This window comes from Dipodomys spectabilis, unplaced genomic scaffold, assembly GCF_019054845.1.
Source record: "Dipodomys spectabilis isolate Male_0828 unplaced genomic scaffold, ASM1905484v1 ptg000069l, whole genome shotgun sequence".
NCBI classification, from domain to species: domain Eukaryota; kingdom Metazoa; phylum Chordata; class Mammalia; order Rodentia; family Heteromyidae; genus Dipodomys; species Dipodomys spectabilis.
Genome location: NW_024870746.1, coordinates 18,701,104 through 18,719,622, shown reverse-complemented (window position 1 = coordinate 18,719,622; position 18,519 = coordinate 18,701,104). Strand labels below are relative to the sequence as shown.

The 18,519-nt window shown below is 37.1% G+C and overlaps 1 protein-coding gene across 3 annotated transcripts in view; it reads left to right on the top strand.

Annotated features, from left to right (window-relative positions):
- The window catches only part of Rps6kc1 (ribosomal protein S6 kinase C1), a 155,111-nt gene that overhangs the window by 111,346 nt on the left and 25,246 nt on the right, over window positions 1-18,519 (top strand). For 2 of the 3 annotated variants that reach the window (XM_042681890.1, XM_042681892.1), the window contains 4 exons: window positions 624-671; window positions 2,019-2,151; window positions 12,509-14,089; window positions 14,361-14,450. In XM_042681890.1, the coding sequence (XP_042537824.1) occupies window positions 624-671; window positions 2,019-2,151; window positions 12,509-14,089; window positions 14,361-14,450 (1,852 nt within the window). The remainder of the gene's footprint in view (window positions 1-623; window positions 672-2,018; window positions 2,152-12,508; window positions 14,090-14,360; window positions 14,451-18,519) is intronic. The other variant, XM_042681891.1, reaches the window with a different exon arrangement.

The window sequence follows — 18,519 nt, the reverse complement described above, 5'->3', positions numbered from 1 at the left end:
TACAACGAGTGAAAAAGCAGCCCAGAGTGTAGAGGCAGTACCAAAAGGAGACCGGAGGTCCAACTGTATATTCCATGAGGAAATACTCTTTGTATGAAACATTTCCTTTTCTTTCAGAAATACATTTAAAGCCGGGTGCTGGTGGCTCACACCTGTAATCCTAGCTACTCAGGAGGCCGAGATCTAAGGGTCGCCGTTCAAAGCCAGTCTGGGCAAGAAAGTCCATGAGACTCTTAACTCCAATTAGCCACCAGAAAATCGGAAGTGGTGCTGTGACTCAAGTGGTAGAGCGCTGGCCTTGAGCTGAAAATCTCAGGGATAGCACCCAGGCCCAGCGTTCTTCAAGACCCATGACCGACCAAAAAAAAAAAAAAACAACCAAAAAATTTAAAATTTATCTAGGAAATGGTAATGTTTCTAAACTATGACATTTTAAGAAAAGGAAATTATAGTAAATCTATTTTTGAAGACTATTTGATTCTATTAATAGATTACAAAAAATCCATTCAGATGCTAATAATTTGGAGAAAAGTTAATTTTACCTCCAACTCTTAGTTTCCAAAAGCCAAGAGTCAATATTTTATTGCATTATCATTAAATTATCGCCTATATCTCTTATGTAGGTTTTACTTGTAATGGACACAAGGACAGACCAGACATTCATTTTAAAAGTAAGTAGAATTTGTATTTTTATTGTATTTAGAACTTATTTTTAAATAATGCTTTTGAAAGGAAAGGTATTTAAATATTGTTGCATGGGTGTTTTGAATGTTCTTGTAGATTTTGGCTATCTCGTACATATTTTTTCTTTCTTTCCATCACAGTTGATAAACATGATGTACCATACATTTTAAAAGTTTGACATTATAAAAGAGATGAAATAATTTGGATAAGTAGAAGAGCAATTCTGTGCTGTTTAAATGTGTAGTGTGTAATTTAAACACATCTCAAGTACAGTTTGAATAATTTGTGAAGATCACACACAATCTCATTTTTGATTTGTAAGAACTAAAATTTTGTTACAGGTATTTGAGGAGAATATTATTTACATTCTCTTGTGATATAAATTCAATTTTAATTCATAACTGAATAAAGAAAAACTCAGTTTCATAACTGAAATTATTTTTAGGATGGATTATTATAATGCATATTCTAAAAATATTCTTATCTAAGCATTTCCATAGCATCAAGAAGGTGACTTGATGAATTTCCTAGCTGGGTGCTGGTGGCTCATGCCTGCCGCAGTACAAAGCCAGCTGGGGCAGGAAAGTCTGGGAGACTCTTAATTCCAATAAATCACCAGAAAACTGGAAGTGGCGCTGTGGCTCAATTGGTAGAGCGCTTGCCTTGAGCTGATAGAGCTCAGGGAATTTCCCAGGCCCAGAGTTCAAGCCCCACCACTGACCCCCCAAAAAAAAATTCCTATTTTTTTTCTGATACGTTACTTTTTATTGATAAGACATGGTAGTAAGTTACACTGACATGTACTGAAAAATATTTGTCTTTAAGAATTTGACACTTTCCCAGTTTTAAAAACCAGAGTGTCACCCAGAGGATTCACATAGCTTGTTTTTTAGAGAAGATTTGTAAATAAACCTGAGACTGGAATAGTGTTTTAAAGTTGCTGTTTCAATTAGAAATATCTTTTATGTTTGAGGAATTTGAATGGATCACACAATGTTTCCTGCTTTAAAGATGTACATAAGTAAAATAAAACTTAAAAGGTCACAGAGAAATAACTGTGTGTCATCCTGATGACTTAGTTTGAGAGCATCTCTAATAAAAACACTGACCCACGTAATTGATTTTAATGGCAGCTTTGTGGCATCTTCCGTTCTCTGGATTCACGCCAGATGCCATCAGCAGAGCCTCCAGGGACTGAGGGGCATAGAGCAGCAGATGAGTGGTTTCTCTGAAGCCTGGAGTAACTCGGATAGATTAGTTTGGTTGATAAACACAGAGCACAGCAGGCTCCAAAGGCAACTGAGGGTACAACTGACCTTTTTGTTCTCTGTCAGGGTCTAAGGAAAAGCAGTGAATACAGCAGGAACAGAAAGACCATCATCCCCCGCTGTGTGCCCAACATGGTGTGTCTGCACAAGTACATCATCTCTGAGGAGTCTGTGTTTCTTGTGTTGCAGCATGTGGAAGGTTGGTTTATAGTTTAGATTGTTTATGAAGAGAATGTCACCTGCTTCTCTCTCTAGTTTCTGCAGTGTCTGTTCTTCTGTCATTTCATCAGCACGTCAAATATGTGAAACCCACCTAAGGAACTGTTTTCTTATTTCTCTCCTCTAACTCCCTGCTTTGAGTTGTGAGGGCAGAGGAAAGCCCAGGTGATAGCAGGTTTCATAGGACCAAATGTTCTGAGATAGACTGTCCTTCCTTACTTTCTCATAGATATCATCTAATATTATAATTAGAACTGTAATGTGAATGCATGCTGAGAGAGCTAGATTTCATTTGAGGGATTTTATTTTGTTCTCTGTTCTTTGCTTAAAAGATACATTTATGTTAGATGACTAAAATGAAAAGCATCCCCTGAAGAATTAATTAATTATCTCCTTTTCATAGATGGTGAGGGTGTTTGCTTAACATTTGACATTATCTAGTTATTCTGATCTGAGTTTTTATGAATACAGCCATTGGCATCACATATGGGTACAAAGCAGAGGCACAGGGCTCTGCCTTCGAACTGTTTGTGAAATTTCAGTTCCCTAACAGAGGGAACAGGTGGCCAAAAATACTATGTTTTGATTTAGGCTGACTTGTTAACACTTGAATTTTATTAAGAATGGCCATATACAACATATGTGTGTGTACATATATATGTATACATAAATTCACTTATATACATTGACTTTTGTGATTTAGAGGTATTCCTAAAATAAGAAAAAAGTGAATTTTTTCCCATATTTCATGAAGGCATTGTTTTTGTATTACTGAGAATAAAAATTCTTGTGCTTTACTAATAGGCATAACATCTGAATGTAATACATTTTCCCAGGAAAAGGAGTCATTGCTTTCTGGAATGAGGTCTCTTATGATAACTAATGCAAGAATTTTGATGGGGGCAATAAACTATTAATATTGTTTATTGTAAAGTACAGCACAAGATAACTACAGATGGAGGGAAGACCTCCATATGCAGTGTTTAATAGGAAATTCAGAAGGGGCTCCATGGTCTCACAGGTATTAAGAGAGTTAATTGCGTGTGTGAATTGGATAACTAATTCACCTTTGTTCAGACATTATAGACAGCTTTTATCTGAGGATACCAGTGCATTACAGACATTATTGAATTAGAGGTCATGTCATCTGATAGCGAAATACAGCCACCTCTGGTGTGGAACAAAATAACTTGCGTAGTAATAATCCATAATAATTTAGAACAAGGTCAGTAGGATGAATGTAATTATAGTCAATATTCTATTACCCAGTGTGGATTATTCATGTTGGAGATTATCTGTGGCAAATTTTCAATCCTAGCTTATCTGTGTTGTTCGTAGCTGTATTTTCCTCTTCTTTCTCCAAGTTCTACTTCATTTTTTCTTCTGCCATCTTCTCAACTTTCCTTATACCTTTTAGAGCTGACATATAAGTTAGTTTTTCTTTAATTCTATGGAACAGTTTACACACACACACACACACACACACACACACACACAAACACAAATCTAATTTTTCACTGCTTAGGTCATCTTTACTGTTGACCACAGAGAACTTTGAGTGGTCACATGACCACAGGATTTCTTCAGGATTATTTAGACTTGGGAGGAATTTTCTTTTGATTGTTTCTTTCATGTGCCTTTTTCTTTTAGAAAAGTTTTATAGTGTGAAGATAGGAAATTACAGTGCAAATAAAAAAAATTCAATTTATTTACAATTCAACAAATTTGTTAAACAGATTCTATTTCAGGTGACAGGAAAATATCTTGCCCTTTGAAAGTTAAGTTCTTGTGGAAGTCAAGCAGAAACAAAATTTTAAAAAGGCAAAGATATTGGGTTCTAATAGGAGCTACATTGATCTGTAACACAGGGAGATATAATAGATAACAGTGAGTACTGCTTTAGATTAAATGGACAAGGAGTCCTCTTGGAGATGCTGACATTCAAGAGTTCTGAAATAGCAAAAGAAACACCCTTTGAATTTAGGCCAGGCTGAGGGATTGATGGAAAAACAAACTTGGAATATTTGATCAACAAAGAAGGAGAGTATTTGGTTGGGGTGCAGCAGGAGAGGGCAACAGTGGTACAGCAGGCCAGTGGAGAGGCCAGCAGAGCCTTGTATATAACAGAAGGATTTCGGCTTTCATTCAGGTGCATTGAGAAACCACTAGATACCTTAAACAGTGATGGTATTTCATTTATTACTGAAACAGCTGCTTTCTCCATAATACAGATGCTTGCATACTTACAGTTTGTAGCTTTAGCTGTTTACTACTTACCGAATTTTTTATGATTTAGGAATATTTTTATGATTTAGGAATATTTCCTTCTCTTTTTAATTTATTCCACTAGAAATGTCTTGAGTGCTGACTGAGGGGTAGGTGTAGTTCTATGTATTGATAAAAACAGAAGCTGCCTGCATGGAGCTCATATTATAGTTTATAGGTGGGTTAGAAAATAGGCAATTACTTACGTAAATGTATGTCAAATAGAGATACTTGCTTTGAAGAAAAAGGGAAGAGGAATATGAGAGGGATTGGGAGGGGTAATCTTTAGTTTTAATACAATGGTCACCTTACTGAGAAGGAGGCATTTGGCCAGAGATGTAGTGAGAGAAGGAACAATATGGATTTGTGAGGAAAGAATGCCTTGACAAGAGAGAAACAGGTAAGCAAACTCACCAACAGTCTGCCTGGGTATGTATAGAGGGAAGGAAGATGGATGTAGCTGGGGCATAATGAGAAGAGTAGTGGAAGTGAGTTTAGGGATGTGAGGAGGCAGGCAGTAAGATCCTGTTGATCTCATAGGCTCCTTAACTATGTGGCTATTATTTTGAGTTGGATGTGAAGCCATGGGGGGTTGCTGAGTAAAGGAGTGACAACATAGGGATCACTCTGGCTACTTGTGGAGAACAGAAACTAGGAGACAAAGGCAAGAGTGGGGATACCAGCTTAGAAGTTGTGCAGCAATCCAGATAGAGACAGTGGTACCTTGGACAAGGTGTTTGCCTTAGTACACTTTCTGTTACTATAACAAAATACCTTAGGGTTAGTACTTGAAGGAAAGTGGCTTATTTGGCTGATAGTTCTAAAGTGCCAGAATCTACTGGCTTTGGTGAGGACTTCATGGTGAATATACCATCATAGTAGTAGGAGTGTGAGATTATATTGGGAGACAGAAAACCTTAGAGTGGCTGGGGTTCTGTGAGAAGTACATTAATCCCCTCTGAAGCCATACTCCAGTAACTGATGATTTGGCACTAGGCTCCACTGCTAAAGGTCTACCACCTCTGCACATATGTGAACCTATGAGGAGATATCTTAAACCATAACAATGTTAGCAGTTAGCAGTTAACAGCAGAGGAATGGTTAGTAGAATCAAAATGTATTTTTAAGGAAAAATTGACATTCTGTATCCTTGAAAGTCTTCAAGGAGTTTGGTTCAAATAATTAGGGGAATGGGATTTTCATTTAAGGGAGGAAGACTAAATTTAGAAAGAAAATTTAGAAAGAAAAAAAATCAAGGATTCCGTTTTGTGAGTTGGAAATGACGGTAGTTACACACAATTTTAGAGGCAGTCTAAAATGCTCATTGTTCCTTCAAGTGGATATCTATTTTTGACTATTTGAAGGAGGTGGGGACACAAAATTTGTTCAATCAAGGCCATGAATGTTTAAATCTGTAAAATTAGAGATTTCATAATGTCCCTCATCTATCTCCTAACAGTAGCAGAATGTGTGGTATGTGGAAGGTACTCCGGGTAGCACTTTTGAATACTGAGCCAGTTTGAAAAAAGATACAAGACCAAATAAGAGACTATAGTCTCTCTCTAGCTGTGTGGATATAAAAAGCAGAAAAGGTATAGAAAGGTTATTAAAGGAACAAGATTCTCCTCTAATTAAGTATTGTTTTCATTATACAACTAATCCCTAAGCAAATCATCTCAAATGATTTAAAACAATATAAAGTAATAGCAAATATTTTCCTTCCCTAGTCATTTCAATGCCTAGTTCTATACCCCAGATACAAGCATTCTTAATAGTTTATTGTGTATCTTCCAAAGGTTTTTCCATGTAGAAACATAGGTTCTTTCATGTCTGTTTTTTAAAATGTGTAAATGAGTCTTATATATAGTCTTCACCTTGTGTCATCCCAGCCAGCAGTGTGCTTTAGTCAACTGATCTTAGGAAGTTACAGGTCTACAGTGAGAGGGGCAGTCTCACTTAAAAACTAAGTTTATGAACTAAAAATAATGGGCCTTCCTCATCAGACCATTAGACATGTATCTGAAGGAGGTAAATCAATTTACCCAAATGATCCCTGCATACCTGTGTTTATTGTAGCAGTATTCTCAATAGCCAATAAGCCAACTAAAGTACCCCTAAACTGATGAATAGATGAATAGCATATGCACACACACACACAAGTATTACATAGCCATAAAGAAAACTGAAAATCATGTCATTTTTATCATTTATAGGAAGATGAATGAGAACTGGAGGACATCATATTGAGTGAGAAAAGCCAGTCTCCAAAAAAAAAAAAAGATATATTGTGTTTAATAGGAGTGTGGAAGCTAGACTTAAAAGACATACTTACTCATGGACTTTCCTGGACACACACACGTATACATACACGTATCCAGAATAAGCAGAATATGAATCTAATTAAGGGATTACTTAGGAGGGGGGAGAGGGAAAAAGATAGAGGGTGAAGAATTTTGAAATACATTGCAATTATATATGAAAACAATGTAAAGAACTTTAATGAAAAGTGTTGATGAATAAGGGATTCAGTGGTGGGGAAAGAGAATCACACATTGTTGGAGGGTGGTACTCATGGGAGGAATTTAGGCTAACAAGGAGATGGAAGAGGATGAATATGGTAGAAGTAGATGTTTGTAACTGAAAATAGAACCATGAGACCTAGGGCTGATGTTTTAGAAGAGGGGAAGGGAGAGTGATAGAGAGGGGAAAGTTATTTGGAATGTATTGTAAACATCAGGGGAAATGTCGTTAACCACCGCACCCCCCCCCCCATAACTTTTGTATACTTATAAAAAAAGTAGTGAACAAAGGACTGGAGCCAGTGTATGAGTGTGAATGTTGGCTTACCATTATTTGTTGTGAGCACATAAGTGTTTCTTAATGTTTCCGTTTCTCTGTTTCTCTATCTGCAGTAGGGGCATTAGCTGCCTATAGGTAATTGGTGCATGATAAGCCTATACAGTTGCAAATTTTGCTATGGCACTTTGGAATAGACACAAAGCAGTTGTGCAGGTTTACTATGATTTAGCTACTCTCCTATTAATTGGTGTCTAAGTTGTTTCTAGTAGGCATATGTACATATCTTTGTGCATTTTTATTTTACTTTGTTCTTAAAAATTAGTTATAGGACAGACATCTTAAGGTGAAATTTTGGGGTCAAAGATGACTCACTGCTATAGCAGTTTTTGAATTAAACTTAAGTTCTAAATCTGATGAGGCAAATGAACACATTTACTGTACAATTTTGTAGAAAACCAATAAATTAAAATTAGATGAGTGAGTTTTAATTCAACCTTAGGAATTACTTTTTTCATAGGTTAAGATAGGCCAAGAAAGAATCATTGTATATTCTTAGAGTGTTAAAATTATATTTTATGTAATTTGAATATTTTATGGTTTAGCAGAGAATGTTGGATTGCTAAAGCAATGTTTTCCTCTTGAGTACTGTTTATAATTCTTGTTAAAGTATTTGTTTGGGCTGGAAACAGGTTCTGCAAAGGGAACTCTTAACAATCACACTTCATAATTTAATCTAGTAATGAAAACAATGGAAATTAACTAGGATGCTATATTTGAGTAAAATCAGATTGCTAAACTTGCTAATGCCTAAGATAGGCAATTTTTATGAAGGTAGCTCTTATAGGTGTGGTTACTGGTAAAGCCAAAGAGCAGTGCTTAGCCAAAGTATTAAAAATGTTCCTGTTTCTTGATTCAGTACTTTCTGGGGTTCTGTCCTGATAAAATAATCAAAGATGACAACGACTCATAAGTATTTATTTTGAATTCTAATAGTAAAAGACCAGGGACAACTTTATGTCCAACAGAGGAACATTTAAATAAGTCATTGTATCTATCAAGTGAATATATTATGTGGATATTTAAACTCTGTTTTTTTTCCTTATAAAAATTAGAAAATACTTGGCCAAGATGGTGGCACACACCTGTAATCCTAGCTATCTAGGAAGCAGAAGTCAGGAGGACCAAGGCTTTAAGCCAGCTTGGGAAAAAAGCTGGTGAGATTCCATCTCAACTAACAAGACTACTGTGTTAGTTTATATAATCCAGCTACAAGAGATACTGAGGTAGGAGGACCATCTGAAGCTGACTCAGGCCAGAAACTGTAAAACTTTATCTGAAAAATAAAACAAAAAAAGATTGAAGGCAGACATGGCTCAAGTAGTGGCGTGCCTGCCTAGCAAGCATGAGGCCCTGAGTTTAAACCCACTGCCCCAAATACCTGGAAAATGTTTATATTAATTTTAAGTAAGAAGCCTAAAAATAAATGTAGTAATAGTTTAATCATGTGATCATTGGGTGATGGGATTATGGATAATGATTGTTTTTGTCTTTCTGTTTTCCTTTAGATATTTTTTGAATATTTTAAAAGAAGACCATTGATTATAAAATAGAAAGAAAACATGTTCTATCCAATAATATATTTAGTACTGACAGGCCTTTTTCATTGAAAGGTTTTGTAAAAGTTCATAAGGATATCATCTTTTTGTAATTTGGCTTAATGAATATTTATTTAGTATCTTATTTTATGTGTTAGAGTTCTCTACCTGCAGGTGTTGAGACCTTGCTGTCTGGTAAGGGAGATAATAAAAGCATAAGAGTGATACTAACATGAAACAGGATGGCGTAACTATCAGAAGATGATTTAGAGATGCCTTGAAATATGGTCAATGAGGAGTACAAAGTAGTTGGTAGAAGGGAACAAATTCTGAAGGACCTCCCAGGATGGGTGGGTTTTGACTAACAGATGCTGTGGAAACACCCTAAGTGGTTAGCCATATAAGGGAAGTCCAGTTCATCTGGAGCAAGGGAGAAGACCCAGCCAGAAGTGGATACTGTGTTACTGAGGGCTCAAGTGCCATAGGAGTCGGTACGTGGTATACTAGGTGGAGGGGATTTGAATTCTTTTTTTTTTGGGGGGGGTGGAGGGGGTCCAGTCGTGGGCCCTGAACTCTGGGCCTGGGCACTGTCTCTCAGCTCTTCAGCTCAAGGCTAGCACTCTACCACTTGAGCCACAGCACCACTTTCGTTTTTTTTCTTTTTGCTTATGTGGTGCTGAGGAATCGAACTCAGGGCCTCATGCATGCAAGGCAAGTGCTCTACCACTGAGCCACCTTCCCAGCCTGGATTTAAATTCTTGAATGGAGAAATACTGAGCTACAGTGGAAGGCTCACTGGACAACAATTATAGCATGGAGGTGGTACTTCAGGGACCTCTGTGGCTATTATGTTATCCCAAGCAGGACAGAGTGACCAAAGGAATTAAGAAGTCTGCCTGGGAAAGACAGGATACACAGATCCTATAGGACCTGGAAACTTGTCAGGTATACGAGAAGCAAGGGAAAGAAAATAATCCAAGTTTTGAAGTCAGGAAGAAGTGATTTGGGAGACAAAAATAAAGTACATGGAGATTTCGATTCCAGGTAGATATGGCCTGACAATAAATGAAGCTTCTCCTACAACTGTATTAGGCACAGTTTCTTGATGACCTCTAAAAATTTCCAGATACAGATGTTGTCTGCCTTGTGGAATTTTTATTGTGTCTGGCACACTGTCGACAGAAGGCATAAAACCAGAAAAAAGATTTGGTCCTTTCCTCAAAGCAGCCATACTCTAGGAAAACTGAAATCCACAAATACCATTTTATTTAGATTGCTTAATAGTCTCTGGGCTTTGGGTGCAGGCATTATGGTTAAGGTGCCACAGTATGGGCATTTGTGGCAAGACTAGTGTGGTTATTGACTAGACAAATCATATATGAATCTTTAAACATTAAGCTTGAATACAAGAAGATGTGGAACACTGTTTACTCTACAGAGGACAGAAAGTCTTAACTATGAAAAAGTGAGAGGTAAATGTTACTTATGTCTATACAACTTCTCAAAATGGAACAGACTGTTAACTGTATCATTGACAGAAAGAGGCGTATCAGAGTCCTAGGATGAATGTGACATTACCTTTTATTGGACATTTGTTCTTGCTAAGCACAGTATAAGGTGCTTTATGAATTTACTGAATTCCTTGAAATGAAATGTGAAATAGAAATAAATATTTTGTTACAGTGTATATATGCAATTGACTGCTAGTGATTTTTTGTTGTTGTTGGTCATGGGTCTGGGTCTGGGTGCTGTCCCTCAGCTCTTGAGCTCAAGGCAAGTGCTCTACCACTTGAGAGCCACAGTACCACTTCTGGTTTTCTGGTGGTTTATTGGAGATAAGAGTCTCATGGACTTTCCTGTCTGGGCTGGCTTTGAATGGTGATCCTCAGATCTCAGCCTCCTGAGTAGCTAGGATTACAGGCATGAGCCACTGGTGCCTGGCTGTGATTATTTTTTTTTTTCTTAAGATTTAGCTACCTGGTTTTATGATGCTCTTAGTAACATGAACAATGTTCTGACAAAATTGCTCTCTTCTGTGGATGTGGGAATTTATTTTTAGCTCTTTAGCTTTAGTTTCCTGTGTTGGGATGCTACAGTTGTGTTTGCACAAAGTATGCTTTCAGCAGTGACTGTTGGAATTGGAACTCAGGGCCCTGTACTTGCTAAGGGGTACTCTACCCCTGAGCTGTGACTCTAGTATATAAGTTCTTGTATTAATACTGTTTCTTATCTTTTCATCAGTATGGGTAAGGCTCCTATTTGTAAAACCGACAAAAAAATTCTGATTCTGAGGTGAATTTTTCTCATTTCTTTTTGGTGGCACTGGTGATTGAACCTAGCGTCTCGTGCACGTTAAATCAGCATAGCATTCTACTTTTTGAGCTTCAGCCCTTTTGCTTGTGTTTCTGTTTCTGAAGTTGGGTCTTGCTAACTTTGCCTTGGACCATAATTCTCCTTTTCACATTTTCTGTATTGCTGGAATCACAGGCACATGTCACTGTGTTCACATTTTTACTGGTTGAGGTGTGTATGTGGGGATTCATCATTTTGCTTGGGATGATCTTGAATTGTGAGCCTTCTATGATTATAGGTATGGGCCACCACTCTAGCTTAATTCTGAGGCTTTTTGTGGTATTGGGGTTTGAACTAAGGGCTTAGCTTTCTCAGCTGATGTTCTACCATTTGAGCCTCACCTCCAGCCCTGCTTTTTTTTTTTTTTTTTTGATGATGATAATTTTGGAAGAGATGGAATCTCTTAGACTTTTCTACCCAGGCTCCCAGGCTGCCTTCAAACTCTAATCCTTAGCATTTCAGCCTCCTTAGTAGCTAGGATTATAAGCATGAGCCACTGACACCTAGCTTAATTCTGAGGTGTGTGTGTGTGTGTGTGTGAGAGAGAGAGAGAGAGAGAGACAGACAGACAGACAGACAGACAGACAGAGACAGACAGACAGACACACACATAGAGACAGAGACCTAGGTGCTATTCCTGAGCTTTTTCATTCAAGGCTAGTGCTCTACTACTTTGAGCCACAGCTCCACTTCCAACTTTTTGATGATTGTTTGAAGATAAGAGTCTCATGGACTGTCCTATATGTGCTGGCTTCAACCTATGATCCTCAGATCTCAAGCTCCTGAGTAGCTAGGTTTATAGGTGTGAGCCACTTGCACCTGACATTTCTGAGTTTTTAATGGTTAATATAAAATAAAACATGGAAATTATTATTTAACCAATATAATAGTTCTAAAAGTCTACTTATAAAGGCATAATTATTTATATACCAGATGACAAATTTCTCCCCCAGTTCTGGATTGTGCATTTTCAGAATAGAATAATATTGATCCCCCCCCCCCAACTATAGAGCATGTTTTAAATAGCAATATATTTCTACTTGACCAGTTATCTACATAAGCAGATCAGAACATGATCAGATGTTTCTGAGACTTATATTTATCTTGAAGCAAGATATTAGCTATGAGATTTTATATTAGTGTTTTGGAAGGTTAGCAAAAACAAAATTGAAAAATAACCTCACATTTTATTAAATATGTTTATCTTACAGCATACTTGATATTGATGAGTATCATTGACTTATTTTTGACTAATTATTAGAATATGTTACTCTGCTAGTAGCTCAAGTAAGTAACTGCCAATTTTTTTATTATACTTGTTTACAGGTGGTAAACTCTGGTCATATATCAGTAAATTTCTAAATAGAAGCACCGAAGAAAGCTTCGACATCAAGGAAATGAAAAAATCCCCACCTACTAAAGTTTACCTGCAACAGCCAACTTGCAGCCCTCAGGACAGTGGCAGCTTTGAGTCCAGAGGCAGTGATCGGGGGAGCCTGCTTAAAGCTCTACCATTGAAGGCTAGTCTTACCCCAAGCTCTCAGGATGATAGCAACCAGGAAGATGAGGGGCAAGACAGCTCTCCAAAATGGCCAGATTCGGGTTCCAGTTCTGAGGAAGAATGCACTACTAGTTATTTAACGTTATGCAATGAATATGGACAAGAGAAGATTGATCCTGGGTCTCTGAATGAGGAGCTTTGTATAAAGACTGAGGGGGACAATGCTGATACCAGAGCTGTTCAGAGCTTCCCTGCCCCACTTGCTGCTGACAGCGACAGCCCCAGCTCACAGCTGAAGTTCTTCCCTGGGGATGAAGACTCAGAAGCAGTTTGTTCTCCAAGAACATCGGATTCCCTCAGTAGATCGAAAAATAGCCCCATGGAATTCTTTAGGATAGACAGTAAGGATAGTGCAAGTGAACTCCTGGGGCTTGATTTTGGAGAAAAATTGTATAGTCTAAAATCAGAACCTTTGAAGCCATTCTTTGCCCTTCCAGATGGAGACAGCACTTCCAGTTTTAGCCCCAGTGAAAGCAAGGTAGAGTTTAAAGCTCAGGACACCATTAGCAGGGGCTCAGATGACTCAGTCCCTGTTATTTCATTTAAAGATGCTGCTTTTGATGATGTCAGTGGTAATGAGGAAGGAAGGCCTGATCTTCTTGTAAATCTACCCGGTGAATTGGAGCCAACAAATGAAGCTTTAGCAATGGGTCCCACGAAGTTTTCACAGACCAACGTAGGCAGAATAGAAAGTAAACTGCTAGAAGCCCCTGATGTGTTATGCCTTAGGCTCAGTACGGAACAACAGCAAGCCCATGAGGAACAAGGCACCGAGGAGCAGAGTGATTCCTCTAGAACTAAATCCTACGGTACAGCAGAGAAACACTCTGCACAGGAGAACCTGGGGGTGTTGTTTACCGCAGCTGTGGATTATAAGAGTTCAGGAGACACATCTCTGTTACACAGCTCTGATCCTAAGTTTCAAGAATTTGGAGCAGTAGAGTCAGCAGTAACTACAGATGACATGGAAGAAAACTTATTCTCTATTTCTAATCCACTCTCAGGTGCTCATGAACATAATGCAAACACAGACACTTTAAAACCAGAAGAAGTATTGCTGTTTACAGACCAGACTGATGATCTGGTTAAAGAGAAACCGACTTTGTTATTCCAGAGAGACTCTGAGACTAAGGGAGAAAGTGGGTTAGCATTAGAAGGAGACAAGGAGATCCATCAGATTTTTGAGGACCTTGATAAAAAATTAGCACTAAGCTCCAGGTTTTACATCCCAGAGGGCTGCATTCAAAGATGGGCGGCTGAAATGGTGGTAGCCCTTGATGCTTTACATAGAGAGGGAATTGTGTGCCGCGATTTGAACCCAAACAACATCTTATTGAATGATAGAGGTCAGGAACTTTTGCAAATGCATTTCTTTTTATTCGCTGTTGCTTCCAATTAACTGAGTAGGCGTTTTATCTTGTAATTAGTATCTTCATTTCCTGTCTAGAGCTTCATTATCAGTGCAGCAAATTCACCCCCAGTAATAGCTTCTAGTACTTAATGATGCCATTATTCTTAATGATACTGTTTTTAGCTACAAAAGGAGTAATTACAGTTCACTTCTGCAGAAAATGGAAGAGAAAAATGTTTTGATTTCTCCTGTCGTTTTGTTTTTAGGACACATTCAGCTAACGTATTTTAGCAGGTGGAGTGAGGTTGAAGATTCCTGTGACAGCGATGCCATAGAGAGAATGTACTGTGCCCCAGGTTAGCGCAATCTCCTAAAATGTTTCACTTGGAAAAGTGCTTCTGCAGTTCTCATTTCTTCCTACAAGTTGCATTTTCCACCAGCAGTCCACACACATGCTGAATTTGCTAATTGCTTCTACCTTTCAAGAAAGAACATTGGGGGTAAAGCCATCATGTAATCCATAGGTGTATATGTGAATATAAAATTGCTTTGTTAAAAACATGCATGCCTGAAAACTTACAATGTGTTCTCTAAAATGTCTTAACTTAGTGTTCAGAAGGACCTTTAAATATCTTTATTTATTAAGATTAAAGAGACACAGCTAAAGGGTAAAATCTTAAGGCCAAGAGTGGATAAAATATGGATTTTTAAAAATACAGTGTGATTTGAATGATGAGCTCATCTGTCACCTTAGAATACATTTTTGAAAGTTCTGTCCATAGTTAAGAAAATTAGGAAGCAAGTTTTCCTTGCTTTAAAATAGACTATTTAGCCAGAATATTCAACACAACAGGTTCTCTTACTGTATTATATTAATTTTTTAAAATTAAAGATTAGATTCTTTGCTGACAATTTTAGATGGCTTTAACATATGTGCTGAATTATGTCCTTCCTGTCATCAGTACAGATGCAATATATGTAAATCCTGTTCTCTTTTTGCCCATTCCTTGATTGGTTTGGGTAACCACAATGCCTTAGCTCATTGCTCCACTGGCCTTCACAGGAGGTCCCAGTTGATTGTGTTCCCATGACTTGTGAGTTTTAATACAATGTCTAGTGCTTACTAGCTAACCAGTGTATTCATGCTAACCTTGCTAGCATCATGTAATTAGGATCAAGTGTTTTGTTTTTTTTTAGTTCAAACCTTTATTGTTAAGAATTACTTTCATATGAAGAAGAGCAAATACACTGAAACTTTCCAAAAAAATAACAGTTTGGGAATTAATATTCTCATATTCATTTCTTTCCTTTTCCAAAATTAGGACTGTTTGGATTAATTTCTTCCTAGAGCTACAGAGCACACCTTAATTTTTTCCCCCCAAATAGATAATTAATTGGATGCAGTTTCTTTGAAACTTTATTGGTGTGGGGTATAGTCAGTGGGATAACAAAAGTATTTATAGTGAAATCACTTTATTGCAATTATCTGATTTATTGGGTTTACAAACATCTTTTATCTAATTTGATAAATAACATTTTAGATGCCAGTGTACACAAATACATTGGTTAATTGTAATTTGGAGGTTTTAGGGTCCACATTAAATTTGGAAGTGCTTTTGTATGGAGCCTAAAGAAATCACAGTTTAAAAAAAAACCCAAAATATATATGGGGTACTAATGTTTATAAACAGTCTACTTGCTTCCCATTTTTTATTGTTAGATTATATTGTAAAGCTATCTGTAACATGGTATTTTACAGTATTTCTGCTACAGTATTTCCCTTTAATCTCTAGATGTGTTGTTTACTACTCATAGCACCTTGGCATTTGCAAACTTTAATACATACATCCATAGGGGAATGTACACACTTTCAATTTCATGTACTGAAATAATGAATTGAATACAGATCAGTTTTTAGGTCCTTATTTTTAAGCCTTTTCCCTAGAAATCTCAATTCCTGTAGTTTACCAGCAGGTGGCAGTGTGCTATTAATAGATTTTTTTTCCCCCTGCTGTCCTCTTGCAGGTTGTCCTTCACTAGCATTTGAAAACAAAACCAGAAGCCAAGAATCCCCTAAATACCATAGACTTCTTTAGCCTCTCTTTGAGGCCTATAATTATTTGCATAAAAAAAATTGTAGCTTCAAGCTTTGTTCGTTGTACAAGTGTTAAAAGTATTTTGGCACACATTGAACTATATAGAAAGTTTCTCCAATCTTTGAATATAATAACAAGGTGAGACAAACCCAGTAATGGCCTTAACAGAACAATAATGCTATGTTCTAGTGTAGGGGATCTCAAACATAATCAGAGAACTCAGTTAAGCCTACATACTTCTCTTGCTTGGGGAATTGGAACACAAATTTATGAATTATTTCTTTTTTAAACACGGAACAGCAGTGCTGCTGATAAAAACTGTAAGTAGATATTTCTTCTCAAAGTAGTGGTAGTTTTTTCCATGCTTGAAAATCACAAGTCAGTCATAGAGTACCGACCTCTCTTTTGATTTATCTTCAAAATGCCAAGGGTTGAAGTAACTTCTCCCCACCCCCTGTACCCTCTTTCTTCCCATTTCCCTACTCTAACCTTAACATTGTTGTGCCACTAACCCTGAAGCATACTAAGCAGCTCATGTTTCATTAGAAAGTAAAGTTGTCACAAGATTACGATAAGAAGGATTCGCTTCTGTTTAAACAGCATGGAGCCTCTGCCCTACCACTCATCCCTCCTGGGAATCCTTATCACATATTTGTCCTAAAAACAGTATCCACCTGCCCTGTGCTTTATAATATCAGCAGTGTATCTTTTCATCTCATGGATGATGTGCCTTTATATTTTGAGAAAATTTTCCAGTAACAGATTCGATTTACATGGACAGAAACTTGAGCAAATGCCAAACTAGCAGGGGGGCCATTATTCTGCTCTATAAATAAGTTTAAAACAGAAAAACACACACAGAAACCTGTGAATCAACATGTTTTGGTCTAATTGAGGGGAAAAGCAAGATAGATAAATTTTGAAATGCAAATGATCACCTTCTGTTATTTAAGACTAGTTTCTGCCAACTTTGTGATCTTAGATTTTAAAAAGTCACAGCCATTTCAACCATGTGTACTATCAAGGAAGTCCAAATGTCATGTTTCTACAACACTAAGAACTTCCTTTAAAAGTTGCCTTTTTTCATATTAAAGAAAATGAATCTAACAACAAAAAGACGAAAGCCATGGAGCTTTCTCTGTCCACATCTGTGAAAGCCAGCACATAAATGGCTGCAGCTGCAGAGCCATCAAGAGGGTCTTGAGAATATGAATTCACTGATCAAACCCATCCCTGTTTTCAAAGTAGATCCATTCCTTTTAGGTTCACTTTGTGTCCTTAGATTATCTCGGATGGTTTTCTAGAAAGGTTTTATTTTAAAATAAATATCATTCATGGTACATGGGTTCCTTTTTTAACCACAGATATATAGAGTAGAGTTCAGGTTTGAAAAACCTCAGAAAATGGTCCCCAAAATAGGACTAGAGTGGCGAGCATGATAATGTACTTATGATACTGCCCCACTTCCATGTGAGGAGACTGGCCCAAGCTTTACTAGGAGAATCACAGATACGTCTTTCTGTCTTCCACTGTGAGAGATTAGGTGACAAAATTTGAGGTATGCTGGTTATTCTTCTCCACAGCATTTCCATGGAGTTTCTCTGATTGTATTTGTGTTAGCATAGACAACGAAAGTTTTTAGCCAAAGGATTTTATATGCTTTCTTTTGGATAGTATAGAATTAATTTTTGTACGGCATTTTAGAAATAATGGAGAAATAGATATTAGGATATTAGTATTTTCTTTACTTACTGGTATTTTTTTCTTAGCAGTCTTGACTCTCATCATAAAAAGCAACTAGAAATAGAACTCATATAAAATACAAAGACTATAGTTGAAAGTTCAATATGCAATCTACCACAAGTGAGTAAAATTATTTATGTTAGTTATTATGCTAATATAGTCACTTATGTTTCCCATTCTAGTCTTAAACAAGTTGATACAATGTCCTATCAGTGTGTCCTTCACTTTTATTTTCCATCCCATTATGAGCCTTTCATTTTAAATGCTTGAAAAGTATGTTGATATTTCTTGTTGACTACTTTTTAGACTGGAGAATTTATAGGTGAATATGTGTGTAAATTGAAGAAATCCAGAATGCTTTTCTCTGTAGCCCAATCTCCACGCTCCCAGATGTCAAATGACAGCTTTGCTTCCTCTGTTAGGCGATTTCACACTTGAAAACAGCTCACAGCTGACAGAGAAAAGTGAAACATAGGAAAATCATGCTGAAAAGTATCTGAGAAATCCAGTTTTAGAGCATGACATTTACTGCAATCCTTTACTGTTCTAGCCTGACTTTATCATCAAATAAGCCATGAATATATAT